The 23,637-nt window shown below is 36.3% G+C and overlaps 2 protein-coding genes and 1 non-coding gene across 4 annotated transcripts in view; 2 read left to right on the top strand and 1 right to left on the bottom strand.

Moving 5' to 3' along the window:
- Dnajc1 (DnaJ heat shock protein family (Hsp40) member C1) overlaps positions 1–23,637 on the bottom strand; it is a 194,350-nt gene that overhangs the window by 146,129 nt on the left and 24,584 nt on the right. The gene's annotated exons all lie outside the window — the stretch shown is intronic.
- Positions 4,286–4,358, top strand: Trnag-ucc (transfer RNA glycine (anticodon UCC)). The gene has a single exon. It is a non-coding gene; the product is annotated as a tRNA-Gly (tRNA).
- Positions 12,503–14,503, top strand: LOC124961871 (melanoma inhibitory activity protein 2-like). Its single transcript, XM_047520928.1, has one exon. The coding sequence runs from the start codon at positions 12,503–12,505 to the stop codon at positions 14,501–14,503; it is 2,001 nt and encodes a 666-aa protein (XP_047376884.1).

Below are 23,637 nucleotides of genomic sequence, written 5' to 3'. Positions count from 1 at the left end.
CTTTATTCTATTATAACTTTCTGAAATTCTAATTAGATGTTCTTATCTTGTACATTTTCCATATCTCAATCTTTTTGTCTCTCTGGAGAAAATTCAAGATAACTTTCTCTGATCTCTTTCAGTTCACTTTTTCTTCATTTGAGTCCAATCTGGTTATAGTCTATTCTTTTAATTTTAAAACATTTATCTTAAAATATTTTTATGCTTACAGAAAAATTACGAAAATAGTAGAGACTCTCCATATATTTGCCTCAGCTTTCTCTAAAGTTAACAATCCTACAATTATAGAAACCAGAAAATTAACATTCATGTAATCTATTATTTATAGACCTTATTAAAATTTTGCCTATTACGATAGAATGCTTTTTCTAATCCAAGATCACACATTGCAGTTAGTTTTTAGTATCTCTGTATATACTTCCAATTTGACTGTTCTTCAATCTTTCTTATATTTCTTGATCCTGACAATTTTAAAGAGCACCTAGTAAGTTATCTTGTAGAATAGCCCGCATTTTGCATTTGACTGATATTTTCTCATTATTAAATTGAGGCTATGCCTTTTAGGGAGACAAGGCTACAACACAAGGTTACTGTCCCCTTTTCTGGCATCATAATGGGGATAAATGCTGTTGACATGTGTCTTTATTTGTAATGTTATCACTGATTACTTAAGGTGTTATTTGCCAAGTTTCTCTATGTTACTATCTTTCCAATGTAATAAGCATTTTGTGAGAAGATATTTTCTGATCAAACTTTTACCAACTAATTTGAGCAACCTTTGATAATTCTTGTCTATAACAACTATTACTGTGGTGTTTATCTAAAGGTAGTTTTCTATTTCCATCACCGCTTCTACATTTGTTAATTGGAATTCCACTGTTAAAAAAGATTTGTTTATTCAGTTATTTACTTATATCTGGATATAGTCACACATATTTTATCCTACAGGTTAAAAATCTCTTATTCTCATCACTTATTCTGTTACTCAACTTGTTCCAAATTTGGCTCTTGGGAGATCCTTCATATTAAGTCCTGAGTTCTTTTGCCATGCTCCATCATTTTTGTTTTATTTTTGTAGCCTCACTGAAAGGTATTACATACCATCTAATTCATTCATTTTAAGTACATAATCCAGTGACTTTTAATAAATGTGTACAGTTATGCACCATAATCCAGTTTTAGAATACTTCCATTACTCCCAAAGTTTCCTGATGACCATTTGCAGTCAATTCCTGCTCCAATATCCAACCTGGTATAAATATTTACTTTCTGTGTCTTTAGTTATCTTGTTTAAAGTTAACTATACACGGAATGATGTAACAGATAGTTTTATGAGTCTGATTTTTAAAAAAATTTTTTTCAGATGTCAATGAGCCTTTATTTATTTATTTTCATGAGGTGCTGAGGATCAAACCCAGAGCCTCACACATGCCAGGCAAGCACTCTACTACTGAGCCATAACCCCAGCCCGAGTCTGGTTTCTTTTACTTAGCATAATATTTTGAAGTTCATTCATGTTATTATTTTTCTTTCTTTTTAAATTGCTGATCAGTACTCTGATCTTACCATATCTTAAGCATTTCCTTATTTATTGCACCACAGTGTTCGAGGTTCATCTTCCGTTTCCCCTTTTCCAGGCCTGGAACCAACCATTTCTCACTGTATCCCTGGTTCTTCTTACTTATTCATTGCATTTTTATTTTTATTTCAATTCCATTTTTCAAATCTAGATGTACTAACTGGTCCCTTTTAAAATATGTTTGTTCTTGAAATGTTATTAGTTAGGGTAGACAGTAAGACCCCGTAAACAAAGAAATCCTAAAATACATTGGCTTGAATATTATATTTAACAACATGTTATTTTAGTACTGTTTCCTTCTCACGTAATAGTCTAGAAATAGGCAGTGAACAGCTGGAAAGGCAACTCAGTACAGACTTTTCACTATATCCAAATTTGAGTCAGCTATCAGTACAAGAGAAGGAGAAATAGTGGGGGAAACACAGCCATTTTTTTCTTTTTTGTTTTCTTTTTTATTGTAGTTTTAGATGGTCAGAACACCTTTATTTTACTTATTTGTTTTCATGTGGTGCTGAGGATGGAACCCTGTGCTTCACACATGCTAGAAGAATGCCTTACCACTGAGCCATAACCTCAACCCCAGTAGAAACATTTTCCAGAATTTCCAGTCAGCCATTTGCTCCCTAACTTTATCAGTATCTTTTCCCCTCTACAGGTTATGACTTTCTTAAAGGAAAAGAATATGCAAGGAGCTCAATGAAAGTATACTATTTTTAAAAAGTAATAGCTAACATTTATTAAGCAATATATTTTACATATGTAAATGCCATTGAAATCTCACAACAATAAAGCCTTACAAGGCCAACTTATCTCATAAATTAAAAAAAACTAAGGTTTAGAGAGCTTGTGTCACTTACCCAAAACCCTATAATTAATAACCCAATTCTAAGCTCTGGGCCACTATATTTTAAAATGAACATTTTCACCACACTTTAAATTCTTCTAAATTCAGAGTACATCTTAAGATTTTTGGCTATTACAAAAGCTGTAGTAGCACTACTAAGTGACAATAATGAGGCAACTGTAATTCCCTGTGGGTGCATAAAACTTGTAGAATTTGAGCTGGAAAAAAATCCTACAGACAATACTGACATACTCTTAACTAAAAACCAAACAATTGCTAAGAGAGAGTAAGGGGAAGGGATGCTTATCAACATTTTCAAAATGTACATCAAAAGCAGGTCAATGCAGCACAATGATGGTACCCAACTTAAGATGATCCAACTTGTGATTTTTTTGTTTACAAGTGCAAAATCAATATGCATTCAGTATGAAATGAACTTAAAATTTTGATCTTCTCCCAGGCTAATAATAGAAGGGAAGATATTCTCTTGAGAAGCTGGGCAGTAGCAGCCAACCACAGCTCCCAGTCAGCCACAAGATCACAAGGATAAACAACAAATGTTTCTATATTGTACTTTTAATTACTAAGCTATCATGTTTAAGAAAGTAGGTGCATTGCATACATTTTTTTAAACTTTATGTATCAGGAGGCAACATCATAGCAAGGAAAGGAGCAGCTGTAATTGCAAACCTGATTTTAAAACTCTGCATTCATGGTTCTTGATTCTTCTAAAAAACACAGCATAAAGACTCTATGTGCAAAAGCTGAATATCAATGATGATTAAGTCAAAAAGCAATTCAGAAGAGTTGGAATCTAAATGTAAGGGATGTTTGCAATTCCTTAACCAATTTATTTCACATATATTTCCATTTTCAGGTATGTACAAGTTATAAATAATAAGATATAGATCATTAGTTGTGATAAAGTTCTGATAAATTTAAAAGTTCTAAATGATAAAAAGTTTTGGCAGTACATTTTTCTTTGAAGTAGTATATGAAATACATTACAACATGCTGTAACAAAACAACGTTTACTAATTCACTATAAGAAACCTTATCATCAAACACCACTACATCATCAAAGAAATTTGGTTCCCTTCCCCAGCTCCATTTTCTGACCAAGAGCTTAATGCAGTTTGTAGGATAAACAATCTGACGATTAACCCAATATTACAGCTGTGCCATTTCCCTGACATTTTTTCAGATTCAGAAACTGTAATGTTTTTCTGCTAAATTTCCAATTTACACAGCTATTGATTTTCTTTTTCTTTCTTTTTTGTGATGCTAAAGTTTAAACACATGGCTTCAAGCTTTCTAAGCCAAGTGCTTTACCATTAAGTTATACCCCAAGACCCCAATTTTTATTTACATCTTAACCTATATACAATTAGTAAGGGCAAGGTAACAAGTAAAAATATTTTAGTTGTTGAAGTTACTTTCTTAAATGATCACTACTACCATGAAGAATTTTAGTAACAATTGATTTCTATGAGCATTTCCTGCTATTCAGAATTCTGGTGTTTCTAAATTTTCTTAATTTCTTTCCTTTTTAAATTTGTGATACTGGGGATGAAACCCTGGGCCTTGCACATGCTAATAAGCACGTGCTCTACCACTGAGTCACATCTCTGGTCCTCTTTATTGTTTATTTTGAGCTCAGGTCTCACCTAAGTGACCAAGGCTGACCTCAAACTTGTGATCCTCCTGCCTTAGCCTCTTGAGTAGCTGGGATTACAGGTGTGCACCACCACACCTGGCTTCTAAATTTTCTTGATTGGGCAAATTTATTACAAATAAAAAGTTTAAAATAATGTAATTAGAAGTTACATTAATATAATCTATACTATCAAAAAATGGGGGCTGGGGAGATAGCTCAGTTGGTAGAGTGCTTGCCTTCCAAGCACAAGGCCCTGGGTTCAATCCCCAGTACCACCAAAAAAAAAAAAAAAAAAGGGATGAATAGCATGAATTAGATAAATTCTCTTTGTGGCTCTTCAAATTTTATCATTCTGAAAGTTCTCTAATAAACTATCTAATAAATTATTCTCATTTTTCTCCTTTACTAAGTTGCTTAAAGGATGCAGGTAGGAAAAAACAATAAAAAATTCATATTTATTAATAAGTATTGAAATATGAGATTTTTTAGAAAGCAAGAATGTAGAAATAGCACTACAATTAGAAAGCAAACGGGAAATTCTCAGTTATAAGACAGACTAATAAATATTTTAAAATAAAGGATCTAAAATTTATCAAGTGGGAAGAAACTACTTGCAATCCAGTTCAAATATTTGTTCTTATACATCCATAATGAATGTTTTCCTTTGTAGATCTGAACAAACTCCCTCCCTTGTGAGCATCTCTATCAAAAGTTGACAGACCAAAGATTTATTTTCAAACATAGATCACAATGGAATATAAAGTTGATTTGATTTCTGCTATGCTACTACTACAAAAATATTTCTGAAATTATTTTCTCAGGCATAGTTAGTATGTTCACTGATTAAAAGATAAAATTATCAGTCAAAAAATCTGAACTATTATCCTAAATATTTTTAGAGATATTTTACCTAATTTGCCTAAATTTTTTTTTCACTATTTTTTTTTAATTTTTTTACATTTACATAGGGTAATGATGTTTATTTTATTTTTCCCCTCCCCCCACCCCTCCCACCCCTCTTTTCCCTCTACACAGTCCTTCTTTCCTTCATTCTTGCTGCTCTCCTTAGCCTAACTCTAAACCTAACCCTAAACCTAATGCTAGCCCCTCCCACCCCCCATTATATGTCCTCATCCGCTTATCAGCGAGATCATTCGTCCTTTAGTTTTTTGAGATTGGCTTATCTCACTTAGCATGATATTCTCCAATTTTGACCATTTGCCTACAAATGCCATAATTTTATCATTCTTCATTGCGGAGTAATATTCCATTGTATAAATATGCCACAGTTTCTTTATCCATTCATCAACTGAAGGGCATCTAGGTTGGTTCCACAATCTGGCTATGGTGAATTGAGCAGCAATGAACATTGATGTGGCTGTATCTCTGTAGTATGCTGATTTTAAGTCCTTTGGGTATAGGCCAAGAAGTGGGATAGCTGGGTCAAATGGTGTTTCCATTCCAAGCTTTCTGAGGAATCTCCACACTGCTTTCCAGAGTGGCTGCACTAATTTGCAACCCCACCAGCAATGTATGAGTGTTCCTTTTTCACCACATCCTCGCCAACACCTATTGTTGCTTGTATTCTTGATAATCGCCATTCTAATTGGGGTGAGATGAAATCTTAGGGTAGTTTTGATTTGCATTTCCCTTATTACTAGGGATGTTGAACATTTTTTCATATATCTGTTGATTACTTGTACATCTTCTTCTGTGAAGTGTCTGTTCATTTCCTTAGCCCATTTGTTGATTGGATTATTTGTATTCTTCGTGTAGAGTTTTTTGAGTTCTTTATAGATTCTGGAAATTAGCGCTCTATCTGAGGTATGGTTGGCAAAGATATTCTCCCACTCTGTAGGCTCTCTCTACACATTTCTGATAGTTTCCTTTGCTGAGAGAAAGCTTTTAAGTTTGAATCTATCCCAGTTGTTGATTCTTGCTTTTATTTCTTGTGCTATGGGAGTCCTGTTAAGGAAATCTGATCCTGAGCCAACAAGTTGAAGATTTGGACCTACTTTTTCTTCTATAAGATGCAGGGTCTCTGGTCTGATTCCGAGGTCCTTGATCCATTTTGAGTTGAGTTTTGTGCAGGGTGAGAGATAGGGGTTTAATTTCATTCTATTGCATATGGTTTTCCAGTTTTCCCAGCACCATTTGTTGAAGAGGCTATCTTTTCTCCATTGCATATTTTTGGCCCCTTTGTCTAGTATGAGAAAATTGTATTTATTTGGGTTTGTGTCCATGTCCTCTATTCTGTACCATTGATCTACCTGTCTATTTTGGTACCAATACCATGCCGTTTTTGTTACTATTGCTTTGTAGTAGAGTTGAAGATCTGGTATTGCAATACCCCCTGCTTCGCTCTTGCTACTGAGGATTGCTTTAGCTATTCTAGGTTTTTTATTCTTCCAGATGAATTTCATAATTGCTTGCTCTATTTCTGCAAGGTACATCATTGGGATTTTAATTGGAATTGCATTGAATCTGTATAGCACTTTAGGTAGTATAGCCATTTTGACGATATTAATTCTGCCTATCCAGGAACATGGGAGATCTTTCCATCTTCTAAGGTTTTCTTTAATTTCTTTCTTTAGTGTTCTCTAGTTCTCATTGTAGAGGTCTTTCACCTCTTTTGTGAGATTGATTCCCAAGTATTTTATTTTTTTCGATGCTATTGTGAATGGGGTAGTTTTCCTAATTTCTCTTTCTGAAGATTCATCACTTATGTATAAAAATGCATTGGATTTATGAGCATTGATCTTGTAAGCTGCTACTTTACTGAATTCACTTATGAGTTCTAAAAGTTTTCTGGTGGAATTTCCAGGTTCCTTTAAATATATAATCATGTCATCAGCGAACAGGGATAGTTTGAGTTCTTCTTTTCCTATTCGTATCCCTTTAATTTCTTTGGTTTGTCTGATTGCTCTGGCTAGAGTCTCAAGGACGATGTTGAATAGAAGCGGTGAAAGAGGGCATCCCTGCCTTGTTCCAGTTTTTAGGGGGAACGCTTTCAGTTTTTCACCATTTAGAATGATATTAGCCATGGGCTTAGCGTAGATTGCCTTTATAATGTTTAGGAATGTTCCCACTACCCCAATTTTTTCTAGTGTTTTGAGCATGAAGGGATGCTGTATTTTATCAAATGCTTTTTGTACATCTATTGAAATAATCATGTGATTCTTAACTTTAAGTCTGTTGATATGGTGAATGACATTTATTGATTTCTGAATGTTGAACCAACCTTGCATCCCTGGGATAAAACCCACTTGATTGTGGTGCACTATCTTTTTAATATATATTTGTATGCGATTTGCTAAAATTTTGTTGAGAATTTTTGCATCGATATTCATTAAGGATATTGGTCTGAAATTTTCTTTCCTTGATGTGTCTCTGTCTGGTTTAGGTATCAGGGTGATATTGGCTTCATAGAACGAGTTTGGTAGGGTTCCCTCCTCTTCTATTTCATGGAATAGTTTGAGAAGTATTGGAATGAGCTCTTCTTTAAAGGTTTTGTAGAACTCGGCTGAGAACCCATCTGGTCCTGGACTTTTCTTTGTTGGTAGGCTTTTGATGACCTCTTCTATTTCATTGCTTGAAATTGGTTTATTTAAGTTGTGTATGTCCTCCTCGTTCAGTTTAGGTAGTTCATATGTCTCTAGAAATTTGTTGATGTCTTCGAGGTTTTCTGTTTTGTTGGAGTATAGATTTTCGAAATAGCTTCTAATTATGTTTTGTATTTCACTCGTGTCTGTTGTGATGTTTCCTTGTTCATTCCGAATTTTAGTAATTTGAGTTTTCTCCCTCTTTCTCTTTGTTAGTGTGGTTAAGGGTTTATCAATTTTATTTATTTTTTCAAAGAACCAACTATTTATTTTGTTAATTTTTCCAATTGTTTCTTTTGTTTCGATTTCGTTGATTTCGGCTCTGATTTTAACTATTTCCTGTCTTCTACTACTTTTGGTATTGGTCTGCTCTTCTTTTTCTAGTGCTTTGAGCTGTAGTGTTAAGTCGTTTATTTGTTGATTTCTACTTCTTTTTTTGAATGCACCCCATGAAATAAATCTTCCTCTAAGTACTGCTTTCATAGTGTCCCAGAGATTTTGATATGATGTGTCTTTGTTCTTGTTTACTTCTAAGAATTTTTTTATTTCCCTCCTGATGTCTTCTGTTATCCATTCATCATATAATAGTGTATTATTTAGTCTCCAGGTATTGGAGAAGTTTCTGTTTTTTATTCTGTCATTTATTTCTAATTTCAATCCATTATGATCTGATAGAGTACAAGGTAGTATCTCTATCTTCTTGTATTTGCTAACAGTAGCTTTGTGGCATAAAATATGGTCTATCTTAGAGAAGGATCCATGTGCTGCTGAGAAGAAAGTGTATTCGTTCTTTGTTGGATGGTATATTCTATATATGTCCGTTAAGTCTAAATTGCTGATTGTGTTGTTGAGATCTATAGTTTCTTTATTCAATTTTTGTTTGGACGATCTATCCAGTGGTGAGAGAGGTGTGTTAAAATCGCCTAGTATGATTGTGTTGTGGTCTATTTGAATTCTGTAATTGAGAAGGATTTGTTTGACGTACATGGATGAGCCAATGTTCGGGGCATAGATATTTATGATTGTTATGTCTTGCTGATTTATGCTTCCCTTAAGCAGCATGTAATGTCCTTCTTTATCCCTTCTGACTAGTTTTGGTTTGAAGTCCACATTATCTGAGATGAGGATGGATACTCCAGCTTTTTTGCTGTGTCCGTGTGCATGGTATGTTTTTCCCCATCCTTTCACCTTTAGTGTATGGGTGTCTCTTTCTATGAGGTGAGTCTCTTGCAGGCAGCATATTGTTGGATTTTTCTTTTTAATCCAATCTGCCAGTCTGTGTCTTTTGATTGATGAATTCAGGCCATTAACATTCAGGGTTATTATTGTGATATGATTTGTATTCCCAGTCAATTGACTCATATTTGTTTTTGACATGATTTGGTTTCTCCTTTATTTGGCTATTCCTTTAGGCTAGCGCCTCCTGTTGCTGATTTGCATCGTTGTTTTTCATCTCTTCCTCATGGAATATTTTGCTGAGAATGTTCTGTAATGCTGGCTTTCTTTTTGTAAATTCCTTTAGCTTTTGTTTATCATGGAAGGATCTTATTTCATCGTCAAATTTGAAGGTAAGTTTTGCTGGGTATAAGATTCTTGGTTGGCATCCGTTTTCTTTCAGGGCTTGGTATATGTTGTTCCAGGCCCTTCTAGCTTTTAGGGTCTGGATTGAAAAATCTGCTGATATTCTTATTGGTTTCCCCCTGAATGTAATTTGATTCTTTTCTCTCGCGGCCTTTAAAATTCTGTCTTTATTTTGTATGTTAGGTATTTTCATAATAATGTGCCTTGGTGTGGGTCTGTTGTAATTTTGTATGTTTGGAGTTCTATAAGCCTCTTGTACTTGGTTTTCCATTTCATTCTTCAGATTTGGGAAATTTTCTGTTATTATTTCATTGAATAGATTGTTCATTCCTTTGGTTTGTTTCTCTAAGCCTTCCTCAATCCCAATAATTCTTAAATTTGGCCTTTTCATGATATCCCATAATTCTTGTAGATTCTGTTCATGATTTCTTACCATCTTTTCTGTTTGGCCAACTTTGCTTTCAAGATTAAATAATTTGTCTTCAATGTCTGAGGTTCTGTCTTCCAGGTGTTCTATCCTATTGGTTATGCTTTCTATGGAGTTTTTAGCTTGGTTTATTGTTTCCTTCATTTCAAGGATTTCAGTTTGGTTTTTTTTCAGTATCTCTAACTCTTTATTGAAATGATCTCTTGCTTCCCGTATTTGGTCTTTTAACTGTTGATTGGTGCGATCATTTAATGCCTGCATTTGCTCTTTCATCTCCTCCTTCAATGCCTGCATTTGCTCTTTCATCTCCTCATTAGCTTCCCTGATCGTTTTAATTACGTACATTCTGAACTCCCTTTCTGACATTTCTTCTGCTCTGCTGTCATTGGGTTTTATTGATGTAGTATCTAGGTTTGTTTGGGACATTTTCTTCCCTTGTTTTCTCATATTGGTCAGTTGTCAGTGGGACCCTGAGATATTGCAGTTTTCCGCTATTGGCTTATAGTGTCCCGGTAGATTTCCAGTGTATCACCTCCCAGCCTTCAGTAGCCTGATGTCTTGGAGGAATCTGATAAAGCAGCTCATCCGAAGAAAACTGACCCTAGCCCCCTACTGGTTCCACAGTTTGGAACTGGCTCTGTGCGGAAATGCTCTCACTGTGGGCCTGCACCGTGCAGCTGGCCGTGTGGGAGGAGCCCACTGCCGGAGTGTGGAAGGCTAACTTGGGAAGACTCTAGCTGCCCTGCCCAGCTCCAATAAGCCACCTCTATCTGGGCCTGCCACCGGGCCGAGCTTTACCCAGTGGGCAGACTCACCCGTGGCTCTATTTCAGTCCGAGTCTCTCAATGCCTCCCCTTCTTAACTCCAGGGTTCTGGAGCGACTGGGGGTGCAGTCTCCCTCTAGGCCGCCATCTTGGATCGCCCCGTGAAGAGAGCCTGCAGCCGGAGTGGGCAGAGCTGCCTGAAGAGGTCTCTGGCTGCCCTGCCCTAATCCCAGAGGCTGTTTGCGGATCGCGGCTCTCCTCTGGTTCGTTGCCGGAGTACGCTGCGCTGCAGGGGCTCCGGGACTCGGAGCTTGTTCTGGTCAGAAAGGCTCTCACTAGCGGGCCAGTTCCGTTCTGAGAACCTGGAGAAGCTGGCTGTCTAATTTGTCTAAATTTACGATCTCTTTCCTACATTTTATGTCATACTAACATTTGAAAATATAGCTTCTAAACTTTTCTCCTAACTTTATTGAACTATAATTGATAGTTCAAAATTACAGCACTGTAATATCTAAGTTGCAAACTTGATATTTTGGCTTGTCCTTTTTTTTTTTGAGACAGGGTCTCACTAAATTGCTTAGGGCTTTGCTAAATTGCTGAAGCTGGCCTTGAACTTGTGATCTCAGTCTCCTCAGTGGCTGGGATTATAGGTGTGTGATATCACACACACATATGATAATTTAATTCTGAAACACGTATATACATTGTGAAATATCTGACACAATCAAACTAATTAACATATCCATTACCTCACAAATGTAATTACATTCGTTAAAAAGTTCCTAAACTTTCATATCATACAGAACAGGATAAGTGTTTTAGTTTACACTGATCGAACTCTGGCCATAGAAGTATAAATAATAATTGGTGTCATCATACATGGTGGCATAATGCCTTTGAACTTGTCATGTATTTAGAGATATTTAGAAAACCAGTGACTACTAGTGAATGTTCTCCTTCAAACATTAGATCTGGCTCATCAACAATTCCAGCGTAACTAGGAATAAAAAATGTATTTGGACGTGTTTTATTTACATGAAGCAATGAACTACTTATCTGAACAACATAATTCACCTTCAGGAGCTAAAACCATTTAAAAGAGTCATACCTTATACTTCTCTTTGCTATATATTCATAACTACCAGCTTACTTAGACGTTTTTAAGTCCTATGAGAAGTCAAAAGAAAAGAACATCTGAAAAAAGATTTTGAAGACTCTTAAATAGTAGTCTAGAAAAACTGACATGAAAAATAACTCATTTTATGCTCCTTCTTTTTAGAAACATTAGATATGTTGTACTTTAAAAAAATAACTTGTCATAACTAATTTGTGCCCATATTAGAAACTCTTCTAAAGTTACTTTTCAAATAGTCTCACAGGAGAGTTTTTCTACAGAAGTAATTCAAATTACTTCCATAGAAAGTGTCAACAGGGCTGGGGATGAGGCTCAGTCGGAGAGAGCTTGCCTAGCATGCACATGGCCTTGGAGTTTAACCCCCAACACTGCAAGAAAAGGACAGGGATGGAAGGGAAAGGGTGGGAAGGGAAAAGAAAAAAGGAAGGAAAGGGGAGGGGACAGAAAGGAATGAATCATTAAAAGAAAAAGGCATGTGGTACGACTATAAATATATGGCATTAAGCTCTTACAAAAAGGTTTACTAAGCTTTAGAATTTTAGTTATATCAACTGGATGACATTTTGACTGCACAGAATAAATAGCGCTTAATAAGCGTTATGGCTGCCTGGCCGAAACCAGAGGAGTGGGCGGCAAGGGGGCTCCAGTGGGACTGGCTTGAACCTGCCGGGCTTGGGGTGTGGGCGGGGCATAGTGGAGGGGGAGGGGCTGGGCGGGGCAGTGAGGTCACAGGGCAGTGAGGTCACAAAGCCCATTGGGGCCGGTTTGCCTGGCTCCCCACCTGCCTCAGGCATTCTGTTCCTAGTGATCGGCTTGGTCGCAGGTGCAGGTTTGGGCTCCCACCCAAAGTCTAGTGTCCGCAGCCTGTTTTCGTGGTTGGGCAGGATGTAGTTGCCAAAGTAGTTTTGGTGCGATGGAGGGGCCAAAGGCCGCCCCTCAGTCTTACTGGGACCTGGGTCTGGAAAAAATATTCAGGGTTGTGCCAGCATTGCCTGAAGATGGAAGACCAGGCCCTAATCCTGATACCTTTCGTCCGGAGCTGGTAATATGTGCAGCTATTGGATTTTTTACTGTTCTCTTGTTTTTGTGGAGAAGTGTTCAGTCTGTTAGAAGCAGGCTTTATGTGAAGAGAGAAAAAAAGCTTGCTCTAAAACTTTCTGAACTAATTGAAGAAAAATGTAAATTACTTGATAAAGTTAGCCTTCTTCAAAAAGAGCATGAAGGCTTACAGTCATCTTTCAAGGATGCCAATCCTGAGAAGGCATCAAAAGAAGTGCAGTATTTGGAGATAATACTTGAAATGCTGAATAGGTCCAAATCTAAACTAGAGGATAAAACACTCTCTCTAGAAACAAAGCTAAAAGAAGAGAAATCTAAACGTTCTGAACAGGATGAATTGATGGGAGATATATCAAAAAGGATAAAGTCCCTAGAAGACGAATCAACATCCATCATAACACAAGTAGCTGAAGCTAAAACAACCTTACAACTAGTTCAAATGAATGAAGAAGACCTTAAGGAAGCAATAAAAGAGACTTTGAATGAAAATTACCAACTGCAGGAAAATCAGAAACACCTTTCACGAGAAGCTGAAATATGGAAGGAAAAAGTGAGTGACCTTAAAAAACAGAAGACTCTAAAAATACAGGCAGAACAAGTTCTAAATGATAAAGAAAATCACATTAAATCTCTGACCGAACGCTTGCTGAAGATCAAAGATCAGTCTCCTGTGCCTGGAGAAGACCTAACAGGTGATGGTAACTTGGAGCTGGAGAGGAAAAGTGAATCAGAAATTGGTGCTCACTTAGGTAATCAGCCAAAAGAAGCCTTGAAGAAGCTGCTTTATGCAGCTGAGTTAAATGCCTCCTTAGACACCTTAGAAGGAGAAAGACATCAAATTTACACTTTATTATTGGAAGTAGATAAAACAAAAGAAGATCTGAGAGAACGTATTAAAAATCTGCAGAACGAACAAGAATCTTTGCAGTCAGAAAACACACAATTTGAAAACGAGAATCAGAAACTTCAGGAGAAATTTAAATTAAAGATGGAAGAACACCAAGAAAATACATTGAAACTCCACAGGAAATTAATAGTAGAGAAAAAGTGCCGTTTGGAGGAAGAGGAGAGGTTTTCCGAAATTGAGAGAAAGATCAACTGTGCAGCTAAAGAGCTGGAGACCTATAGAAATCGAGCCAAAGATCTTGATGAAGAGTTGGATACCATCGTGCATTATTATGAGAGGCGGAGTATATCCTATGAGAAAAAAGCACGGGATAATGTGTTGGCAGCTTGGAGAGCTGAAAAAAACCTCAACTATTTCAAGACAGTAAATGCTAACAAGAGACAAAAGTTAACTGACATGGAGTTGCAATTTAAACTTTTAGAAGATCCATATGCACCTGATGTCTTCAATACAGTATTTGCCAGAGAGCAGTCCCCATATGGTCCCTCACCATTGAGTGGACCTTCATCTGAAATGAGAGCTTTTCCCTTCGTAAAGAAGGGCCCACCCAGATTGTCACCTTTACATCTAGGGGAAGGAGGAAGAGGCTCGGGAGGCCCAGAGGTTCCTCTGGACCATCAGATTAACAATAAAAGAAGAGAATCAAGCTCTGGTATAGTAAGTAATCCACACAGAGCACCTGCTGGCACTGGGCCCCTGTCATCGCCATGGGAACTGGAACATAAGATGATGATCCCTCCACAAGGCCGACCATATTCTGATCCAACATGGATACAACGGCAACATGGATATTATTATGGAAGACGGCAACATGGATATTATTATTATGGAAGACCATCGGAACCAGGAGAACCACCTCCAGTCCAATTCAAAAATGTCTGTTCACTGAGGCGTTTTCCTCATCCTCCGCCAAGAGCTGGATTTTTCCCCACTACCCCCACATTCTGAGAGGAGAAGCAAATTCCCTTCAGGGCTGATTCCACCTTAAGTGAGCCTGCTGTTGAACATCCAGAACCACAACATGAATCCTGACAGTATATTTGATCTCTCTTCAAAATATGACATCTCTTATTTTTAGTTTACCTGCTTTTAGTTATTGTATTTTTGCTCCAACTAAAGCTTAATTAAAATTCTCAGGAGAATATTGTATAAATAAAGATGATTTAAATATGAATCTTATGAGTAAATTATTTCCATTTTATTTTATAGTATAACTTCTAATTTGATTATTCCACTATTAAACAACAATGGGAGTTTTATATACATAATCTTGCAATTGAGGATATTTTAAACTCCAAAGACTGTGCCTTTATGCCAAGAAATATATTTACTATGATTGTAGAAAATGTGAAAATACCTTTATGCTTTATGATATATTTTAATTGTTTTAAAGTCTTGTTTGGCATTGGTGATAATATAATCAGTTTTTTTATTATACAAAGAATAAGTAGAGTATATTAAGAGTAAATAAGAAAACATGACTGAACATGTCATTTAACAGGAGATTTCAAACACAAAGAATTTTCAGCTCTCAGGAAATTTTTAGGCATTGGAAACCACAATTTAAGCTCACTCTATCCCCATTTTCCCTTATATCTTCTTTATTTTGTGCCCATTTTCATAAAATGAAGATTTGCACTCTGCTGTGGTTCACTGATATGGGGAGTGACCTACTCTCTGTTTTGCTTTCAGGAAGACTTTAGCTATATATACAATGTTTTAATTTTTAAAGAGTTTTAAAAAGTTACTTGAAAAAAAGTGTCAAAGCATTTCAGTAAGTTTTGAGGTATGAATTGATAAAATGAAAACTGAGGTGAGAGGGAATTAAATCAGTACAGCAGAGCCAGGTATAATATCCATGCACATGAATCCATAAGAGAAAAAAGAAACTTAAAAAAAAAAAAAAGGACTAAGGAAAGATTAGGATTAGGGAGATATGTAGCAACAGCTGGAGGAAAAAAGCATGAAGTGGGCAGAAAAGGAGGAAGAAAAGGCCTAGCTACTGGTAAACTGATCCATCCCTCACTGGTGGTTCAACTGTATAAATAAAAGAGTGGCAGCTTAGTGGGAAAGTACTTAGCAACTCAGTTTACACAGACAACAGAAAGTGCCACTAGAGTGGCAAATTGAACCCAGCAAGGCCAATTAACCCTTTCACCTTAGTGTTTTATATTAGTTGTCTTACTTACTGTGCCTCTGTTGATCTACACTGCTATGTGTTAGGACCAAATGCAATTATAAATCATTATTACATGTATTGATGAATTCTGCCAATTCCACAAAGACATCCATTTTATTTAGTGTTCTGAATACCTTCTTTTCTACTCATCTGATTTTAATTAAGAAACACTTTCAAAGGAAGAGAAGTTATCCCTATACTTAAACTACACATGTCCTTTATTAAACTATGAATTGAATATTAATCAAGTTTTTTGGCTTAAAGTATTTTTAAAGTGTTATATTCACCTCAAATTTCTTCTAGATAAATTAGGGAAAGATTTGAGAAAGAATAACATATTTAGATGGGCAAAAATATAATAAATACTAAAATTCACTGAACTGGTCTGCAAATCAATAAACCTTAAAACTGCTGCATAAGCAATACTTCTATGATTACAATTTATTATAAGATAAATTTTGAATCTTAAAGGGCTATATATATATATTTTTTATAATAGTGATAGATTTACTGCTGACATTTTCCTGCCTCTCAAATATAATCATGTCTTCTTTTAATTATGTATATTTGAGAGCAAGGATCATATCCTCAACATATTCTATAAAACCTAGGAAAGTGTCATGCACCAACTAAGTGTACAAGTAATGGTAAAAACATGTTGTGTAATGTTGACATACGTGAAAGTCTTGTTTCTATGAAGTAAGGTAAATAACAAATGTTGTTCAGTTGCAAACAAAGGCAATTCACAAAAATGTTTATTCATTAATCCCAACACTCTCTTTTTCACTATCCACACTCCCAAAGGTACCAACATCATCCTGCCATCAGCTGAAATTCCACGTCAAATTTTCTCCTGGCCATATTATTTATCACTGAATCTTATTAGTAACTACTTTTCTAATTTCTATCAAATAATGCAAAAATACCAACAGATTATTTTGAGGAGGGTTACTTCTTCACCCAGCAAAGATAAGAGCGCTCTGAAAAGGTAACCCTTGCATTTTAAAAGCATGGGACGATCCCTGCTCTGGCTTTTCTCAACTCTTCCTACTAAGAAACAGCAAAAGAGCTGGAGAATTCTGCCTTCCTCACGAGACAGATACCATGCTGACTTCCTTGGCCAAGTTAAAATCAGTGGGGGAAAAGGACAGGCATTGCAGCTTCAGCCTCCCTCTGTCTTTTCATGAGTGCAGGCCACCCACTAGGAACTCCTATTTCTCTCTTTCCACAACACCAGCACAACCATGGCAGAAGCAACCAATCAAAACAATCAGCATCAGGAAAGAGGCAAAGGGCCAGTGGTAAGCCACAGAAGAAGGAAGCAGCTCCAACCCCACAGCTGCTCTCTTGAATGAGTTGGCGCATGCTGGTGCTTTTTTGGAGGCCGGTAGAGACCAGAGTGGACACTACGACACTACCCAACTCCCACCCCCTTGAAGTATTCTCATGAGCACAAAAGCCAAATCTATACTTCAATACCAGACAAAATTCCAGCCTTTAGCTTAGCAATTTTTTAAAAAAGAAAACTGCCAAACTTAAAAAATGAAAAGAAAAACACTGGATCCGGAGCGCAGGGTGGTTTGGTCACTTGTTGGAGTAGCGCAGCTCTTTTGCTCCGCGGCTGCTGGTCTTCACCAGGCAGCAGCTCGGTCTGGCGGTCGGAGAAGCGGACGAAGACTTGGGCGTTGGGTGAGAGAAAATGGCACGAACCAAGCAGACGGCTGGTAAGTCCACTGGCGGGAAAGCCCCCTTGCAAACAGCTGGCCGCCAAGGCTGCCAGGAAAAGCGCCCCCTCTACCGGCGGGGTGAAGAAACCACATCGCTACAGGCCCGGGACTGTGGCGCTTCCAGAGATTCCTCCTTACCAGAAATCCACCCAGCTTCGCATCCGGAAGCTACCTTTCCAGAGGTTGGTGACAGAGGTCGCCCAGGATTTCAAAACGGACTTGAGGTTTCAGAGTGCAGCCGTTTGGCACCCTGCAGGAGGCTGGTGAAGCGTCCCTGGTGGATTTATTTGAAGATACTAATCTGGGTGCCATCCACGCTGAGAGAGTCACCATCAGGCCCAAAGACATCTGCTTGGGCATGGGGATACGGAGAGAGAGCTTAAGTGAAGGCAGTTTTTATGGCGTTTTGTAGTAAATTCTGTAAAATACTTTGGTTTAATTTGTGACTTTTTTTATAAGAAACTGTTTATAATATGTTGCATTTGTACTTAAGTCACTCCATCGTTCACTCAGGATGAATGCGAAAAGTGACTGTTCACAGACCTCAGTGATGTGAGCACTGTTGCTCAGGAGTGACAGGTTGCTAACATGCAGAAGGGATGGGTGATATTTCTTGCTTCTGGTGAAGCATGTTTCTCTTTGTTAATGACTTGTTGGGTAGCTATTACGGGACTAGAATTGATAAATGTGTACAGGGTCCTTTTGCAATAAAACTGGTTATGACTTGATCCAAGTGTTTAACAATTGGGGCTGTTAAGTCTGACCGTACTTCGCTGTGATAGAATGCGGGCTTTTTCAAGGGTGAAGATACAAGTCTTAACCACAGTGTAACTTAGTTTCCTCAAAAAAAAAAAAAAAAAAAAAAAAAAGTAAATTTATGATTACACAAATGGTATGCCTTTACGCCATGTACAAACAGAGAAACAACATGTATCCCATTTGTTTACAATAATAAGAAAAAAAAATTTTTAACTAAAAAAAAAAAAAAAGTAAACCTGGCAGCTATAGAATACACTATGTGCATTTATAATAGTTATTTTATATATAGTTGTGTCAACATTTTTAAATTAAATGTTTTATGTTCACAAGTGGTGGGGAGTCTTGTCATTAAGGTGTGTAATTTACAGTCCAGTTGGTTTTCTCTTAACTAGAGACTGTACTTGTTTTCATAGTAGTAAAATGCTATGTGTAATATACCTTGCATAAGTCCTCATTCTACCACATGTTAACTAACCCTCTGGCTGATAATGCAAACACTAACTGGGGGATTTTATTGATAAGGGCTCTAGAATAAAATAAGTTATTCATACCAGCATCATCTGTTAACTAATATTCTATTTAGTTTAGCTTTTCATTGTGTTGTGGTTGGTCTCAAACCTAGGTTTTCTTCTAAGAGGAAACACTATCAAGGGTTGGTTCTTTTCCTTGTGGAGTTTAGTGTAAACTTGCTGTGGAAGAGGAGCAGGCAGTTCCAGGTTTATTTGGACCTCTGCAAATTTAAGATGGTGTTGGTTGGAATAGATTATATCTGGCTATTTACTGTCCTGGGAAAATCCCTTTTACAGAGATGGCCTTCCAAGTGCTTTTTGAATTTATCCTTTATTGAGGTTTTTAGGTCATTTATGTATGTTGACTGAATTTAAATTTTTGTTTATCCAAAAAAAAAAAAAAAAAAAGACCATTCCAAGTAAACACTGTTTAGCTAAAATCTACCATCTAAATATTGTAATTTACAAATCTTAATTTCTATAAAGGAACTATTACCAGGTTCTTTTCAAGAATTCACTGTCTTGATTTGTAGGTGTCAATAGAAACTTAAATATGAATTAAGTTAAAAATTCTGAAAGAAAAATAATTTCCCACAGTAGGAAACCCAAGCAAAGATGTGTGGTTCAAAAGGTACAGATATTGCTATATCTCTTCTGAATTCTCTAATTGTGGGAGTCAATTTTGGATTTCAATTTAGAACTGACTCTCAGAGCAGGAGACCAAAAGTACATAAACTCAGAAGCCAATAGTCATTTACTATGATTTTTTTCCCCATTAAATGAAAGCATCCTATATACCCAATGAAATATTTATGTTAAAAGTCAGGAGCATTATATGCTGTAATCTTACATATGATCATTATATCATTCTCAATCTCCACTTTCCCATCTGAATAATGAGGGTTTATAATGGGCCATTTCTCTCTTTGGGAAAGATAGGATTAATATAAAAATTCCTTGAAAAATCTAAAGAAAACTAGTAATTTTTTTTTCCAAAGTGACATGGGGAGAAAAAAATCCATGCCCAAGATAGTCTTTATATTCTGTATTTCAAACCAAACTTTAGATAATATTTAACTGCAAGTGGGTTGTTTGTTTGTTTTGGTACTAGGAATTAAATCCAGAGGCACTTTACCACTGAGACACACACTCAGCCCTTTTTTTTTTTTTTTTTTTTTTTTTTTCCCCCCGAGACAGGGTCTTGATAAGTTGCTGAGGGCCTCACTAAGTTGCTTGAGCCTCAGAAGTCACTGGAATTACAGGAGTGCACCACTACACCGGGCTGTTTATGTTTTAATCCAAATGGGGATGTCTATGTTCTACATAGGAACATTTACTTTATTATATAATTTAGATAAGCTTCAATAATTTTCTGCCTAAAATTCTTCTCTTCTAAGTTTCTTCCATCTTTTTCAATTCTCAGCAACTAAATATATATGAAGAAATACATTTTTCTTAATTAACTTTTTAATAAGTAATACAGTATTGAAGAAGTAATAGAGTTCCCTAGCCATCTGCCACCCTGAAGCATATCTACATCAAAAAGAGGCAAATTTGAACAGAAAGAAACACAACACATAAACTCTAAAAGAATTTTCATTATTTCTTGAAGCAAGATTTTGTAGTACTGATATATTCCTTGTTTTAATCAGGTTTTTCACTGCTGTGACCAAAAGACTTGACAAGAACAATTGTAGGAGGAAAAGTTTATTCTGGGGTGCTCAATTTCAGAGGTCTCAGTCCATAGAAGGCTGACTCCATTCCTTGGGGCTAGCAGTGAAGCTGAACATCATGGTAGAAGAGTGTGGTGGAGGAAAGTGGCTCAAGAAAGGAGGGAGGAGAGGGAGAGAGAAAGAGAGCAAGAGGGAGAGCAAGGCAGCTGGAGCTCCCCTCACTAGGACAAAATATAAACACCAAAGACACGAGCCCAGTGACCCACCTCCTCCAGTCATACCATACCTGCCTACAGTTATTACCAAGTTAATCCCTTATCAGGGAATTAATACACTGATTAGGTTAAACTTCTTGCAACCCAACCATTTTATCTCTAAACTTTCTTGAATTGTCTCACATTGAGCTTTTGGGGGGACACCAATTATAGAAACCATGCACTGATAAAGTAAATTAATAGAAACATTTCCTTTCAGTCAAGTGGGAAAGTCAGCAAGGGAAAAGATCAGTTCACAACTTGATATGACAGGGGAGATCAGCAACATCTTAAACTGGAAGTGCTTTTTTGAAAAACTGGGCAATGCTAGGAGACAGCACAAGCAAGCCTAGTATTTACAACCACATACAGCAGTCTATCAATTGATTATGTTTTGTCTTATAATACTTCCAAATTATTTCCTATCTGTAAAGAGCAGGAATCATATGTTTCTTCAAAAGATTTTATGAAACCTAGTCCACAGTTAGGGACTCATGGAATGGGTGAAGGAATAGAAGGAGGCATAGGAATAAGAGGGAAAGAATTTAAAAGACTGTAGAACTATACACAAAATTTCTACTGAGAAGAGCCTCTATGAGACCCAAGTCTCCAAAGCCTAAAATACTTCATGAAACCACCATTTATTTAAAGACTGCAATTCAACAAGTGATATGTGTATATAGTGTTATCAGAAACATATAAGACTATAAAAATACACATGTACAAAATATCAACTCTGGTTAAACATTGTCACTGAGATGTACACTTACTAGCAATCACTCAGCATAATGATGGTTAATTACTGCTAGAGCATGTGCTTCTTTAACATAAATTATCTTATACATAAATAATAGTAAAGAGTGGAATAATGTCCTTATAATGCAGAAATTGTGTGAATTCAACTTGACTGTTTTCCCCCAGTACATTCATTTTCTTAAAAATCAAAGACAAGCTTTCTTACAATTAAAGAACAAAGTCATAGCAATATATGAACACCCTTATAAAAAATGGTTAAAAGTCTACAGAAGTGCCTTCCATTAATCTTAGTAGTAGCTGGTTAGTGGCTTCAAGAACTTCTATGGTTCCCCTGATGGAGAACTATCTAAGGAGTCCGTGAGTAGAGGTGCTGAAGAAGCAACATAGGGGAAAGCACTCTACTCTGGATAATATTTTGAATTTTTATTCAAATGATCTAAAAATATATCTCTAATATAAGAAGCATAAACACTAGGCTTTAAAAGATTTTAGGAACTGACTATGATAGTAGATGGAAATGCTGATGGAGATTTAATTAATTTTTTAGAGTACTGCTTTTTTTGCTAGTACTTATAAAATTCCATAAATTTAGAAGGCTGTACCCTAATCTACTTTTTCTATCAGTCTGGTTACTGTTAGGCTTCTATTTTGCAGAATATAAAGTACATGTGTATAACAGCAAAAACACTGTTCTTAGATCTCATCTATGTAAAGTAAAAATTAAAGGATAGAAAGCAAATTTACGTTAGAACACCAGTAAAGGAAATATCCTCATTTGCTTTTTTTCTTTTTTCACCATACCTTTACTGATGAAGCCTTCTGCAAGTCAGGTCAAAATGAATAAAAGGACTTTAAGGCCTTTAACTCCCTTCACTGGTTTTGATAATAATTAAAGCTTTCTGCTCCCAAGACTTTCGCATTTTTCTTATTATGAACATTACAGAGAGTATGTTTGTTTGGTATAATTCTCCAGCTTATCTTTCTCAGAATGAGAACATAACAGATTTATGAGATTGGAAAGTCCCTAGGTTTTCTAGTCTAATTTTATACCAAGTGAGAATCCCTTCTACACTATTAGTTATATATTTTGTGCTCAACTTATGCCAGTTACTGAATAGTAGTAAACAAAAAGACACACAAATCTAGATATCAATCAAACTATAATACATATATTTCCTAGTTCTGTCCATTGAGAATACAAAGGCACTTTGGAGACTTAAGTACATTTAGTGCCTGCATTTTGATATCTAAACTAACTATTCTCCAATAAAAAGAACCAGATATCCTCAGAAAAATGACTGATTCCAGAGCAAGGGCAATGGAAATACAAGACAAATCCAGAACATCTTATGGTGACAGAAAAAAGAAAACACACTAAAGTATAATAGGGATAAGACAAAGGACACAGAAGTCAAGGTGAAGGAGTTTCCAGTGGCCAAATGTAGTATGGTATGAGCAACACAATAATGACAGAAGTGGAGGAAAATCCACTGCATAAAATAAAAATTCTTAAGTTCATCCTGATGTAAGTAAATGACTAAAGAATCAGAAAGGACATCTCATCCCTCACAGAATTCCAACTAACAAACATTGATTAATGAAAACAGAAACATCACTGTTTGGCAAATATCATGCCAATAGTGATTATAGGCAAAAATCATTGATGGCTGCTAAAATTACTGGGTAAAAGTATTTTGAAAAATAGGATATTTGTAGAGTCTGAAAGTACTTTCCATATGGAAAACAAAAAAAAAACAAAAACACTCCAAATATTAATTTTATAGTAAAGACAGAAAAAATGAAAAATGACATTTAATCATGTAATCAAAGTTAATATCATCTGTGATGAGATATATTGTTAAAGGGCACATCACTTTCATGGTATTTGTGATGAGCGTGCATCGCCTGAATTTAGTCATACAGAAATTTTTTTTCCTGAGACAAACCTCGCTGTGTTGCCCAGGCTGGCCTCCCACTCCTAGACTCAAGCAATCCTTTGTCTCAGTTTCCTGAATTGCTGGGATTATAGGTGTGCCCACGAAATCCAGCTCACAAAGAATTTTTAGACAAACCCAAATTGAGAGACATTCTAAAATACAGCTGTCCAGTACTCGTAAAAAGGATCAAGGTCAAGAAAGACAAAAATTAAGGTACTATTCCAGAGAGGGGGACATTAATGAGATAAGACAACTAAGTGTGTGATTCTGGACGAGGAAAAGGAAGTT

Source organism: Sciurus carolinensis, chromosome 12 (genome assembly GCF_902686445.1).
Source record: "Sciurus carolinensis chromosome 12, mSciCar1.2, whole genome shotgun sequence".
In the NCBI taxonomy this organism is placed as follows: Eukaryota; Metazoa; Chordata; class Mammalia; order Rodentia; family Sciuridae; genus Sciurus; species Sciurus carolinensis.
Note: the sequence above shows the minus strand (reverse complement) of the source record. Positions and strands in the feature narration are given on the sequence as shown.